The sequence below is a fragment of the Ranitomeya variabilis genome, chromosome 4, assembly GCF_051348905.1.
Source record: "Ranitomeya variabilis isolate aRanVar5 chromosome 4, aRanVar5.hap1, whole genome shotgun sequence".
Classification (NCBI taxonomy): domain Eukaryota; kingdom Metazoa; phylum Chordata; class Amphibia; order Anura; family Dendrobatidae; genus Ranitomeya; species Ranitomeya variabilis.
In genome coordinates this window covers 252,687,805-252,701,770 of record NC_135235.1, presented here as the reverse complement: position 1 = coordinate 252,701,770, position 13,966 = coordinate 252,687,805, and the positions used below count along the sequence as shown (strand labels likewise).

General features: G+C 46.0%; 1 protein-coding gene across 2 annotated transcripts in view; it reads left to right on the top strand.

The window, feature by feature from the left end:
* The window catches only part of ESAM (endothelial cell adhesion molecule), a 68,528-nt gene that overhangs the window by 48,377 nt on the left and 6,185 nt on the right, over positions 1–13,966 (top strand). For both annotated transcript variants that reach the window (XM_077249514.1, XM_077249513.1), the window contains exons 3-6: positions 4,656–4,866; positions 7,654–7,809; positions 12,832–12,954; positions 13,050–13,191. In XM_077249514.1, the coding sequence (XP_077105629.1) occupies positions 4,656–4,866; positions 7,654–7,809; positions 12,832–12,954; positions 13,050–13,191 (632 nt within the window). The remainder of the gene's footprint in view (positions 1–4,655; positions 4,867–7,653; positions 7,810–12,831; positions 12,955–13,049; positions 13,192–13,966) is intronic.

Genomic DNA, 13,966 nt, shown 5'->3' with positions numbered 1-13,966 from the left:
TCTCTTCCTTTCCAGGTCGAGGTTGATGCTTCTGAGATTGGAGCGGGGGCTGTTTTGTCGCAGAGAAGCTCTGATGGCTCTGTGATGAAGCCATGTGCTTTCTTTTCAAGAAAGTTTTCGCCTGCCGAGCGGAATTATGATGTCGGTAATCGGGAGTTGTTGGCTATGAAGTGGGCGTTTGAGGAGTGGCGACATTGGCTCGAGGGAGCTAGGCATCGTGTGGTGGTCTTGACTGATCACAAAAATCTGATTTATCTCGAGTCGGCCAAGCGGCTGAATCCTAGACAGGCTTGTTGGTCGTTGTTTTTCTCTCGTTTTGATTTCGTGGTCTCGTACCTGCCTGGTTCGAAGAATGTGAAGGCTGATGCTCTTTCTAGGAGTTTTGTGCCTGACTCTCCTGGAGATTGAGCCGGCTGGTATCCTCAGAGAAGGGGTGATTTTGTCTGCCATCTCCCCAGATTTGCGACGAGTGCTGCAGGAGTTTCAGGCGGATAGACCTGACCGTTGTCCACCGGAGAGACTGTTTGTCCCAGATAGATGGACCAACAGAGTTATTTCCGAGGTTCATTCTTCGGTGTTGGCAGGCCATCCTGGAATATTTGGTACCAGAGATTTGGTGGCCAGGTCCTTTTGGTGGCCTTCCTTGTCGCGGGATGTGCGTTCCTTTGTGCAGTCTTGTGGAATTTGTGCTCGGGCTAAGCCTTGCTGTTCTCGTGCCAGTGGTTTGCTGTTACCTTTGCCTGTCCCGAAGAGGCCTTGGACGCACATTTCCATGGATTTTATTTCAGATCTCCCTGTCTCTCAGAGAATGTCTGTCATCTGGGTGGTGTGTGATCGTTTTTCTAAGATGGTCCATTTGGTGCCCTTGCCTAAGTTGCCTTCCTCCTCCGAGTTGGTTCCGCTGTCTTTTCAAAATGTGGTTCGTTTGCACGGGATCCCTGAGAATATTGTTTCCGACAGAGGTTCCCAGTTTGTGTCTAGATTTTGGCGGACCTTTTGTGCTAAGATGGGCATTGATTTGTCTTTTTCGTCGGCCTTCCATCCTCAGACGAATGGCCAGACCGAGCGAACTAATCAGACCTTGGAAACCTATTTAAGATGTTTTGTGTCTGCTGATCAGGACGACTGGGTGGCTTTTTTGCCATTGGCCGAATTTGCCCTTAATAATCGGGCTAGTTCTGCTACTTTGGTTTCGCCTTTTTTTTGTAATTCGGGGTTTCATCCTCGTTTTTCCTCGGGTCAGGTGGAGCCTTCTGACTGTCCTGGAGTGGATCTTGTGGTGGATAGGTTGCATCAGATTTGGGATCATGTGGTGGACAATTTGAAGCTGTCACAAGAGAAGGCTCAGCGCTTTGCCAACCGCCGTCGCTGTGTGGGTCCCCGACTTCGCGTTGGGGACTTGGTGTGGTTGTCTTCTCGCTTTGTTCCTATGAAGGTCTCCTCTCCCAAGTTCAAGCCTCGGTTTATCAGTCCTTATAAGATTTTGGAAGTCCTTAACCCTGTGTCATTTCGTTTGGACCTCCCAGCATCGTTTGCTATTCATAATGTGTTCCATCGGTCATTGTTGCGGAGGTATGTGGTGCCTGTGGTTCCTTCGGTTGAGCCTCCTGCCCCTGTGCTGGTTGAGGGAGAATTGGAATACGTGGTGGAGAAGATCTTGGATTCTCGTATTTCTAGACGGAGGCTTCAGTATTTGGTTAAGTGGAAGGGCTATGGTCAGGAGGATAATTCCTGGGTTGTCGCCTCTGATGTTCATGCGGCTGATTTGGTTCGTGCCTTCCATGTGGCTCACCCTGATCGCCCTGGGGGTTTTTGATGAGGGTTCGGTGACCCCTCCTCAAGGTGGGGGTACTGTTGTGAACTCTGTTTTCGGGCTCCCTCTTGTGGTCACAGGTGGTATTGTGTGAGTTTTGTTTTTGGGCTCCCCCTGGTGGCTTTGTTCGTTATCCTGCGGATCCGTGGCTGAATCAGCTGCCTCGTTATGCACTAGGGAGTTTCCTATTTAGCTCTGCTTCACCTCCACTTGTTGCCGGCTGTCGATGTATTCAGTGCTATTCTGATCTCCCCTGATTATCTTCGTTTTCAGTCTCTTCTGGAGAAGCTAAGTTTCTGTTTGATTATTTTTTGCTCATCAGTCTGCAATATGATTTCAGTGTATGATGAGTTAGTCCAGCTTGCTAATATGTGAGTTCTTGCTGCTGGTAAGCTCTGGGGTACGGAGTTGCTTCCCCCGCACCGTTAGTTGGTGCGGGGGCTCGAGCAATCTCTGCGTGGATATTTTGCTTAGGGTTTTCTATTGACCGCACAGCTCCCTTCCTATTTTCTGCTATCTAGTGTTAGCGGGCCTCATTTGCTAAATCTATTTCATCTCTGCGTTTGTGCTTTCCCCTTAACTCACCGTTAATATTTGTGGGGGGCTTTTCTATATCTTTGGGGTCATTTCTCTGAGGCAAGTAAGGACTTTACTTTCCCTCTAGGAATAGGTAGTTTCTCAGGCCGTGAAGAGACGTCTAGGATTTTCAGGTAACGTTCCACGGCTGCCTATAGTTGTTTGCGGATAGGATCAGGTTGCGGTCAATCCAGATACCACTTCCCCAGAGCTGGTCGTCGGTTTAGTCACTTAGCTAGTCAAACTTGCGATCCTTGCCACTAGGATCATAACAAATACTGCCCCTATGTACGAGAATATAACTACTATAATACTGCCCCTATGTACAAGAATATAACTACTATAATACTGTCCCCTATGTACAAGAATATAACAACTAATATAATACTGCTCCCTATGTACAAGAATATAACTACTATAATACTGCTCCTATGTACAAGAATACAACTACTATAATACTGCCCCCTATGTACAAGAATATAACTACTATAATACTGCCCCTATGTACAAGAATATAACTGCTATAATACTGCTCCTATGTAAAGAATATAACTGCTATAATACTGCTCCTATGTACAGGAATATAACTACTATAATACTGCTCCTATGTACAAGAATATAACTGCTATAATACTGCCCCTATGTACAAGAATATAACTACTATAATACTGCCCCTATGTACAAGAATATAACTACTATAATACTGCCCCTATGTACAAGAATATAACTACTATAATACTGCCCCCTATATACAAGAATATAACTGCTATAATATTGCTCCTCTGTACAAGAATATAACTACTATAATACTGCTCCTATGTACAAGAATATAACTACTACTACTAGATGGTGGCCCGATTCTAACGCATCGGGTATTCTAGAATATGTATGTCCACGTAGTATATTGCCCAGCCACGTAGTATATTGCCCAGCCACGTAGTATATTGCCCAGCGACGTAGTATATTGCCCAGCGACGTAGTATATTGCCCAGTGACGTAGTATATTACCCAGTTACATTGTATATTGCCCAGTGACGTAGTATATCGCCCAGTTACATTGTATATTGCCCAGTGACGTAGTATACAGCACAGAGCCACATAGTATATTGCCCAGTAACGTAGTATATTGCCCAGTGACGTAGTATATTGCCCAGTGACGTGATATACAGCACAGAGCCATGTAGTATATTGCCCAGCCACGTATGACACAGGTTAAAAAAATAAAAAATAAACATATACTCACCTTCCGCAGGCGCGTTGTAGCTCTGTCGCCTGTGTGGGGTGCAGGCGGCAGCTTCCGGTCCCAGGGTGTGATGACGTCACGTGACCGTGACGTCACGGCAGGTCCTTGTCGCGCAGGACCTGTGATGACGTTGCGGTCACATGACCGTGACGTCACGGCAGGTCCTTTCCGCGCAGGCGCGCGGGACTTGTGATGACGTCGTGGTCACATGACCGTGATGTCATGGCAGGTCCTTCTGCCAGACCATCCTTGCCACCGGAACGTGCCGCTTGGATCGCGAGGAGCGGGAAAGGCGGCGTAGGTGAGTATATAATAATTTTTAATTTTTTTTATTATTTTTAACATTAGATGTTTTTACTATTGACGCTGCATAGGCTGCGTCAATAGTAAAAAACACTTGGTCACACAGGGTTAATAGCAGCGGTAACGGAGTGCGTTACCCGCGGCATAACGCGGTTCATTACCGCCGGCATTAACCCTGTGTGAGCGGTGACCGGAGGGGTGTATGCGGGCGCCGGGCAGTGAGTGTGGGGAGTAAGGAGCGGCCATTTTCTTCCGGACTGTGCGCGTCGCTGATTGGTCGTGGCAATGGTCGTGGTCGTTTTGCCACAACCAATCAGCGACTTGGATTCCATGACAGACAGAGGCCGCGATCAATGAATATCCGTGACAGACAGACAGACAGAAAGATGGAAGTGACCCTTAGACAATTATATAGTAGATAATACTGCTCCTATGTACGAGAATATAACTACTATAATACTGCCCCTATGTACAAGAATATAACTACTATAATACTGCTCCTATGTACAAGAATATAACTACTATAATACTGCCCCTATGTACAGGAATATAGCTACTGTAATACTGCTCCTATGTACAAGAATATAACTGCTATAATACTGCCTCTATGTACAAGAATATAACTACTATAATACTGCCCCCTATGCACACACATTTACTATAATGCTATAATGTTTTCCTATTCTTGCTCTTCTTGATGTTGTTCCCTCACATTTGCAGATCTTCAGGTACATGGATGGAGAGGCCGACATTGCGGAGGGTTTTAGGGGCCGGTTAGATTTTGTGTACAAGATGCCATCAAGGAACATCTCGATCATCATTAATAAGACTCAGGCCTCAGACTCCGGACAATATCGCTGCTATGTGAATGTGCGCAATGATCAGACTGTGGGCAGCAGTAACATCGGGGTGATTGACGTGTCCATCCTGGGTGAGTGCGGAGGTTCTGTGGGGTCGGGATAGTCTGCAGGAACGTCCTGCTATTGTTAGTGTACAATGCCGGCAGCTCAGGATGTGATTGTGTGGAGGGAGGGACGATCTGCAGAAATCATTATCATCAGACAATGCAGCAATAAATGGATTAATACACAAGGGGCGGCGGTGAGTGCAGCCGGGGAGGGGGGCACGAAACACAGGAACCGAGGATATTCTTAGAATTTATTGTGCAGTAGGAAAACATAGAACTCCACCCAAAACGACAAAATCCCCGGACCTAAAATTGTACTCGGCAGTGAAGCCCTCCATAACATTACCGGCCTCAGTGCCCCCATAACATTACCGGCCTCAGTGCCCCCATAACATTACAGGCCTCAGTGCCCCCATAACATTATCTGCCTCAGTGTGCCCATAACATTACCGGCCTCAGTGTGCCCATAACATTACCGGCCTCAGTGCCCCCATAACATTACCAGCCTCAGTGCCCCCCATATCATTACCGGCCTCAGTGCCTCCAAAACATTACTTGCCTCAGTGCCCCCATAACATTACCGGCCAGAGTCATCTCCTCCATAACATTACCATCAATGGTAACCTCCCCCATAACATTACCGGCCACGGTCACCTTCTCCATAACATTACCGTCAAAGGTCACCTCCTCCATAACATTACCATCCACAGTCACCTCCCCCATAACATTACCATCTACAGTCGCCTCCTCCTTAATATTACCATCCACAGTCACCTCCTCCATAACATTACCATCCTGTCACCTCCCCCATAACATTACCATCCAGTCACCTCCCCCATAACATTACCATCTACAGTCACCTCCCCCATAACATTACCATCCATAGTCACCTCCCCCATAACATTACCATCCACAGTCACCTCCCCCATAACATTACCATCCACAGTCACCTCCCCCATAACATTACCATCCACAGTCACCTCCTCCATAACATTACCATCCACAGTCACCTCCTCCATAACATTACCATCCACAGTCACCTCCTCCATAACATTACCATCCACAGTCATCTCCCCATAACATTACCATCCACAGTCACCTCCTCCATAACATTACCATCCACAGACACCTCCTCCATAACATTATCATCCAGTCACCTCCCCCATAACATTACCGTCCACAGTCACCTCCTCCATAACATTGACCGTCCACAGTCACCTCCTCCATAACATTATCATCCACAGTCACCTCCCCCATAACATTACCATCCACAGTCACCTAAATTATTATTCCAGCAGAAAATGTAGTATTGTGAAATAAGATCCCTTATTCTATTACCGTCTTGTAATATTTGGAACATTTATTGTGATGAGACTGACAATGATCAGGAGGAACCAGATCTTCATATATTCATCATATATTCATCTGATAGAGGAGAAGACAAATATTTACAAACTAGATGGTGGCCCGATTCTAACGCATCGGGTATTCTAGAATATGCATGTCCACGTAGTATATTGCCCAGCCACGTAGTATATTGCCCAGCCACGTAGTATACAGCACAGAGCCACGTAGTATGTAGTATATTGCCCAGCCACGTAGTATATTGTCCAGGCACGTAGTATATTGCCAAGTCACGTAGTATATTGCCCAGCGACGTAGTATATTGCCCAGCCACGTAGTATATTGTTCAGCGCCGTAGTATATTGCCCAGCCACGTAGTATATTGCCCAGCGACGTAGTATATTGCCCAGCCACGTAGTATATTGTTCAGCGCCGTAGTATATTGCCCAATTACGTAGTATATTGCCCAGCGACGTAGTATATTGTCCAGTTACGTAATATACAGCACAGAGCCACGTAGTATATTGCACAGCAAAGTAGTATACAGCACAGAGCCACGTAGTATATTGGCCAGTCACGTAGTATATTGCCCAGCCACGTTTGTCACAGGTTAAAAAATAAAAAATAAACATATGCTCACCTTTCCGAGGGCCCCTTGTAGTCCACGGCAGCTTCCGGTCCCAGGGTTGGTCTGAGCGCAGGACCTGCGATGACGTCGCGGTCACATGACCGTGTAGCGGTCACATGACCGTGACGTCACGTCAGGTCCTTTCCGCGCAGGCGCGCAGGACTTGTGATGACGTCGCGGTCACATGACCGTGATGTCATGGCAGGTCCTTCTGCCATACCATCTTTGCCACCGCAACCTGCAACGGAAGATGGCGGGCGGCGCGAGCGGCTCAGCGGACTACAAAGGGTGAGTGTAGCAGTTTGGTTTTTTTTATTTATTATTTTTAACATTACGTTTTGTACTATTGATGCCGCATAGGCAGCTTCAATAGTACAAAGTTGGGGACACACAGGGTTAATAGCGGCGGCGTGGCATAACGCGGTCTGTTACCGCCGGCATTAACCCTGTGTGAGCGGTGACCGGAGGGGTGTATGCGGGCGCCGGGCAGTGAGTGCGGGGAGTAAGGAGCGGCCATTTTTTTCCAGACTGTGCGCGTCGCTGATTGGTCGCGGCAGCCATGATAGGCAGCTGGCGGGACCAATCAGCGAACGAATAACCGCGACAGACAGACAGACAGACAGACGGAAGTACCCTTAGACAATTATATAGTACGGTAGATATGGGAAAACTTTCTATCCATGGTGCCACCTCATGGATGGTCTTCTCCTTCCATCTAGTGGTCTTTTGTCAGTACTGCAGGCTGGGTTTTATTATTTTCTTCCCACGTTTTAAAGAACAAGATGTGCAGTATAAATAATGACATTAGGAATTAATTGTAGACATTTTATTCTATTTAGTGCCTCCTTCTAAACCCACATGTGAGTTACATGGAGATCCCTATATCAGTGCCAACGTTACCCTCAGCTGCAAGTCTTCTTCTGGACACCCTGTGCCCCTGTACACCTGGATAAAGAAGGCAGAGATCAATGTGGTTTACTTTCCTCCTGTTCATGGTAAATTCAGTTCTTTATATACATATGAATTGTATCTTATTGTAGGTTCATCAATCAGAAATGGTAATGTTTGCCCCCAGCACTTCTACAGGCGATGACCCCTTTCCAGCCTATGCTAATTAGGCTGTTTCAGCTGTAGCAACTACAACTCCCAGCATTGTCTATCCATTTGTTTTGCAGCTAATATAGAGATGCCAGTTGCTTTTGATGCTGTTTGTAGCCCTTTGGTCCTCATTAAATACTTTGTGGCAAGATTGAAGAAGTTTTATATAAATACAGCTTACATACTTTGCAATGTAAAAGTTTAGTACAAAGTTCTGGAACTTTTTGCTATTTTCTCTCTTTTTCACTAAGAACACTTGTTGCCATTCAGAGGCCGTAATCCTGTCCATCGCGGCCCGCGGCCTGCTCTCCGCCACAAAGTAGCCACAATTGTATCCAGTGTAGACAACGCTCTGTGAGATGAACATACACGTTCGTTACATTGTGTCAGTCTGGAGTCCAGGTTGTGTAGCTTCAGGCTGGATTGTGTGGTCTGGATACAAGTGGACACATTTCTATTCTGAGAACAGAAGACGTCTGGATCCAGTTTGCTGCCTCTGAATGTAAAGAACAATTGTTTTATTCACTGACTCTATAAAAAGAGCTTGAAAATAGGGAGGAACTGAAACATAACGTTTCTACAGAATCAATGACCGTTTCATCTATACAGAAGCTTTAGTTAAATGTTTTCTCCCCTGGTTTCCTTAGCGCAGTCATGATTCTTTCCTGGTCTTGTAATCTCTCCCCCTTAAGTGTGCAAGAATCGTCAGTGATCAGTGACTTATGGACCTTTGTAACTTTCATCACAGTCGGTTTTGTGAGATATTGAGGGACTGAAGGAGGATAACAATATGCGGGTGTATGTGTTACTAATTATTAAGCAAAGACTGAGGTTTTCCTCATCCAGGAAGAACAGAATCCCAGAGATCCGAAGGAGCAGTGCAGGGATGTCTGTATGATGTCATGGAAAGTTCTGCAACTTTCTAATAAACTGTATGATTTTATTCCTTAACATTTTCAACATCTCTGCTTTCTGTCACCAAATTCACTTTAGAAATCAAATGTAAGAAGTCACCTTATCCTAAAATAAGTCTCACAGCTGAGTATTGATTTTAGAACAACCTGAGATCCAGACTGAGATGTTGTCTCGACTTTGTTGTCATGTATCCCAGGACTCCTTCCCTGTCCCTACCACTAGGGGGCACCCTATCTAACCCTGCTCCGTGGATTACTTTTAATGGTGAAGATGCCGGGGTCACGTACTTTGCTGAGCTCCTAAATCCACCCTTAGGTCGGGGTCACACTTGCGAGTTCAATGCGAGAAACTTGCATCTATACCCGCCGGCACTCGGGACCGGAGTGTGTGGCTGTATGTATTTCTATGCGCTGAACGCTCCCGAATGCAGGCGGCAGTGCCGGGACTTGATGTGAGAGACTCGCGTGAGTTTCTCGCCTTGAACTCGCAAGTGTGACCCCCGGCCTTAGTCTGTTCCCTTCCCCCACCCAGTGAAGGGGCAAGTAGTAGTGTACCATAAGGGTATGTGCACACGTTGCGGATTTTGCTGCGGATCTGCAGCAGCTTTCCATGCGTTTACAGTACAATGTAAACATAAGGATGAATGACCTCGGGGAGATCAAAACATCCAACACCGCGGAGACACCATCACGTGTTTCTCAACGCAGTGATCCAGAACACTGCCCCCATCCCTAAAGGGAAATATGCAAATGCATGTAGAAAAGCCTCGGAGACACCATCACGTGTTTCTCAAGGCAAGCAATGAATAGCCAGGTCTTTCACCGGGAAGGAACAACCACAGGAAGGGCAGCATCCAATAAAGGAAAACCACCTATGCCAAAACATGGTATCCATCCACAGACAGCTGTTTCTTTTCACTAGGCACTGCTCCTAATAGCCAGTTTCCTACTCCACACTGATGAGGGGCAAATACCCCGAAACAGCTGTCTGTGGATGGATACCATGTTTTTGCATAGGTGGTTTTCCTTTATTGGATGCTGCCCTTCCCGTGGTTGTTCCTTCCCGTTGAAAGACCTGGCTATTCATTGCTTGCGTTGAGAAACACGTGATGGTGTCTCCGCGGCTTTTCTACATACACTACAATGTAAACCTATGGAAAACGCAATCCGCAGTGCCCATGCTGCGGAAAAAAACGCACGGAAACGCTGCGGGTTACATTCCGCAGCATGTCAATTCTTTGTGCGGATTCCACTGCAGTTTACACCTGCTCCTCTATAGGAATCCGCAGGTGTAAAACCCCAGGTGGAATCCGCACAAATTCCGCATAAAAACCGTGGTAAATCCGCAGGTAAAACGCAGTGCCTTTTACCTGCGGATTTCTGAAATCCGCTGCGGAAAAATCCGCAGCCCTAAAAAATACGTGTGCACATACCCTAATACACCAACCAGACTAACAAGGGAATACGTACAGGGATAAAGGAAAATACCAATCATACGAAATGCACAAACCAGCAACAGAGGGAGACCCCGAGTAGTGAAGGATGGGAAAAACCAAAGTAGGAGAAGATGAGGATTTGCATACAACCAAAACCAAGCAATATTCTTTAGATAAATCCACCAAACGCCTCTTCAAACAACAAAACTCCTCCAACTCCTGAACCATGCCACATAAAGCTAATTCTGCTTGCCAGAGGCCGGTATATGTAGGAGAGAGGAGTGGCCAACACTGAACAGCTGTGATCATCAAGCAGGAAAGCTTCCAGTAGCTCTCAAAGGAAACAGATTAACGTCTGCACTGCTATAAGAAACCTGCACTGTTTAACATGAAGGTGACGTGCTTCTAATCAGTGCAGAAGTAGGAGAAATCAGATGGAGCGGTTTTCTTGCTCCTCTGTCGCGGTAAACCCGTGTCAGATGTGTTACCTGCACTTATACATTTTAACAAACCAGTGAGACAGGAAAAAGATTTCTGCTTCTGATGTACTTAGTTGAGAGGATTGTCTAGAACCAGACTGAAGCAAGTGGAGCAAAACCTCAGCTATGAGAAGTCATAGATTTGTATTATTTCCATTAGTTTTCACTCTCCGGACCTAATACGATATATAGATAGTTAATAATTTTTTAACTCACTGACAACAAGCAGAGATCTTATAGCATATTAGAAATGTACATAAAGCTTAATGTCTTAAAGGATCTTGTTTTCATTCCGCTCCTCATATAATATAGCTGGTCCTGTTACATTTACAGTTAGGTGCATATATTTGGACAGAGACAACATTTTTTTTAATTTTGGTTATAGACATTACCACAATGAATTTTAAACAAAACAGTTCAGATGCAGTTTAAGTTCAGCCTTTGAGCTTTCATTTGAGGGTATCCATATTACAATTGGATGAAGGGTTTAGGAGTTTCAGCTCCTTAACATGTGCCACCCTGTTTTTAAAGGGACCAAAAGTAATTGGACAATTGACTCCAAAGCCATTTCATGGACAGGTGTGGGCAATCCCTTCGTTATGTCATTCTCAATTAAGCAGATAAAAGGCCTGGAGTTGATTTGAGATGTGGTGCTTGCATTTGGAAGGTTTTGCTGTGAAGTAAACATGCGGTCAAAGCAGCTCTACATGCAGGTGAAACAAGCCATCCTTAAGCTGCGAAAACAGAAAAAACCCATCCGAGAAATTGCTACAATATTAGGAGTGGCACAATCTACAGTTTGGTACATCCTGAGAAAGAAAGAAAGCACTGGTGAACTCATCAATGCAAAAAGACCTGGGCGCCCACAGAAGACAACAGTGGAGGATGATAGCAGAATAATTTCCATGGTGAAGAGAAACCCCCTCACAACAGCCAACCAAGTGAACAACACTCTCCAGGAGGTAGGCGTATCAATATCCAAATCTACCATAAAGAGAAGACTGCATGAAAGAAATACAGAGGGTTCACTGCACGGTGCAAGCCACTCATAAACATCAAGAACAAAAAGGCTAAAAAACATCTAAAAAAGCCAGCACAGTTCTGGAAGAACATTCTTTGGACAGATGAAACCAAGATCAACCTCTACGAGAATGATGGAAAGAGAAAAGTTTGGTGAAGGCGTGGTACAGCTCATGATCCAAAGCATACCAAATCATCTGTAAAACCCGGCGGAGGCAGTGTGATGGCTTGGGCATGCATGGCTGCCAGTGGCACTGGGTCACTAGTGGTTATTGATGATGTGACACAGGACAGAAGCAGCCGAATGAATTCTGAGGTATTCAGAGCCACCATACTGTGTGCTCAGATCCAGCCAAATGCAGCCAAACTGATTGGTTGTCGTTTCATACTACAGATGGACAATGACCCAAAACACAAAGCCAAAGCAACCCAGGAGTTTATTAAAGCAACGAAGAGGAATATTCTTGAATGGCCAAGTCAGTCACCTGATCTCAACCCAATTGAGCAGCATTTCACTTGTTAAAGACTAAACTTCAGACAGAAAGGCCCACAAACAAACAGCAACTGAAAACCACCGCAGTGATGGCCTGCCCGAGCATCAAAAAAAAAAAGAGGAAACACAGCGTCTGGTGATGTCCATGAGTTCAAGACTTCAGGCAGTCATTGCCAACAAAGGATTTTCAACCAAGTACTAGAAATGAACATTTTATTTACAATTATTTAATCTGTCCAATTACTTTTAGTCCCTTTAAAAATGGGGTGGCACATGTTAAGGAGCTGAAACTCCTAAACCCTTCATCCAATTTTAATGTGGATACCCTCAAATGAAAGCTGAAAGTCTGAACTTCAACTGCATCTGAATTGTTTTGTTTAAAATTCATTGTGGTAATGTCTATAACCAAAATTAGAAAAATGTTGTCTCTGTCCAAATATATATGGACCTAACTGTAGCTATGTTCTGTTACTGTCTCTCTCAGTATCTCTGCTAAAATACTCTGTGCTGCTCTGAGCGCTCTCATGATGTGATTTTTGTAGTGTTGTTATCTAATATATGATGTCTGTGTTTGCAGATGCTGTGAAGGGAACATTAACCTTGACCAATCTCACAGCAGACAACACCGGGATTTATGTGTGCACGTCCCGAAACACGGCCGGAGTGTCCGAGTGCAGCATCACCATGGAGGTGAAGTCTAGTAAGTGCGGCTGTGGGGAACCATTACCGCCCCCGGAGAATTGTATCATCTCAGATGCTGATACAGGCCATTACTATTAATGTTATTACCCGCAGTTTCCAGGACGGCAATGATTGTTGGCGCAGTCGTGGGCTCAATCGTCGGACTCTGCTGCCTGGCAATTCTGGTGACTGTTTTGATTTACCTGTACCGTCGAGGGAAGAGATCCGTACAAGAAGAAACAGAGAACGACATAAAGTAAGGAGCTGCCATCTCAGCATCATTGTAGGTCAAGTGCAGGACACACACACTCAGTCCCCTCCACCTAATGAGCTGAGTACAAGAGGACACACGCTCAGTCCCCTCCACCTTATGAGACGAGAGCTGAAGGACACACATGCTCAGTCCCCTCCACCTTATGAGCGGAGTACTGGAGGACACACACGCTCAGTGACCTCCACCTAATTAGCCGAGTGCTGGAGGACACACACACTCTGTCCCCTCAACCTAATGAGCGAAGTTCTGGAGGAAACATGCTCAGTCCCCTCCACCTAATGAGATTAGTGCTGGAAGACACACATGCTTAGTCACCACCACCTAATGAACCAAGTGCAGGACACACTCAGTCCCCTCCACCTTATGAGCCGAGAGCTGGAGGACACACATGCTCATTCTCGTCCACCTAATGAGCTAAGTGCTGGAGGACACACACACTCAGTCACCTCCACCTAATGAGCCGAGTGTTGGAGAGTGTTGGAGGACACACACGCTCAGTTCCCTCCACCTAATGAGCCGAATGCAGGAGGAAACACACACTCAGTCCCCTCCACCTAATGAGCCGAGTGCTGGAGGACACACACGCTCATTCACGTCCACCTAATGAGCCAAGTGCTGGAGGACACACACACTCGGTCCCCTCCACCTAATGAGCCGAGAGCTGGAGGACTCACACACTCAGTCCCCTCCACCTAATGAGACGAGTGCTGGAGGACACACACGCTCAGTTCCCTCCACCTAATAAGCCGAGTGCTGG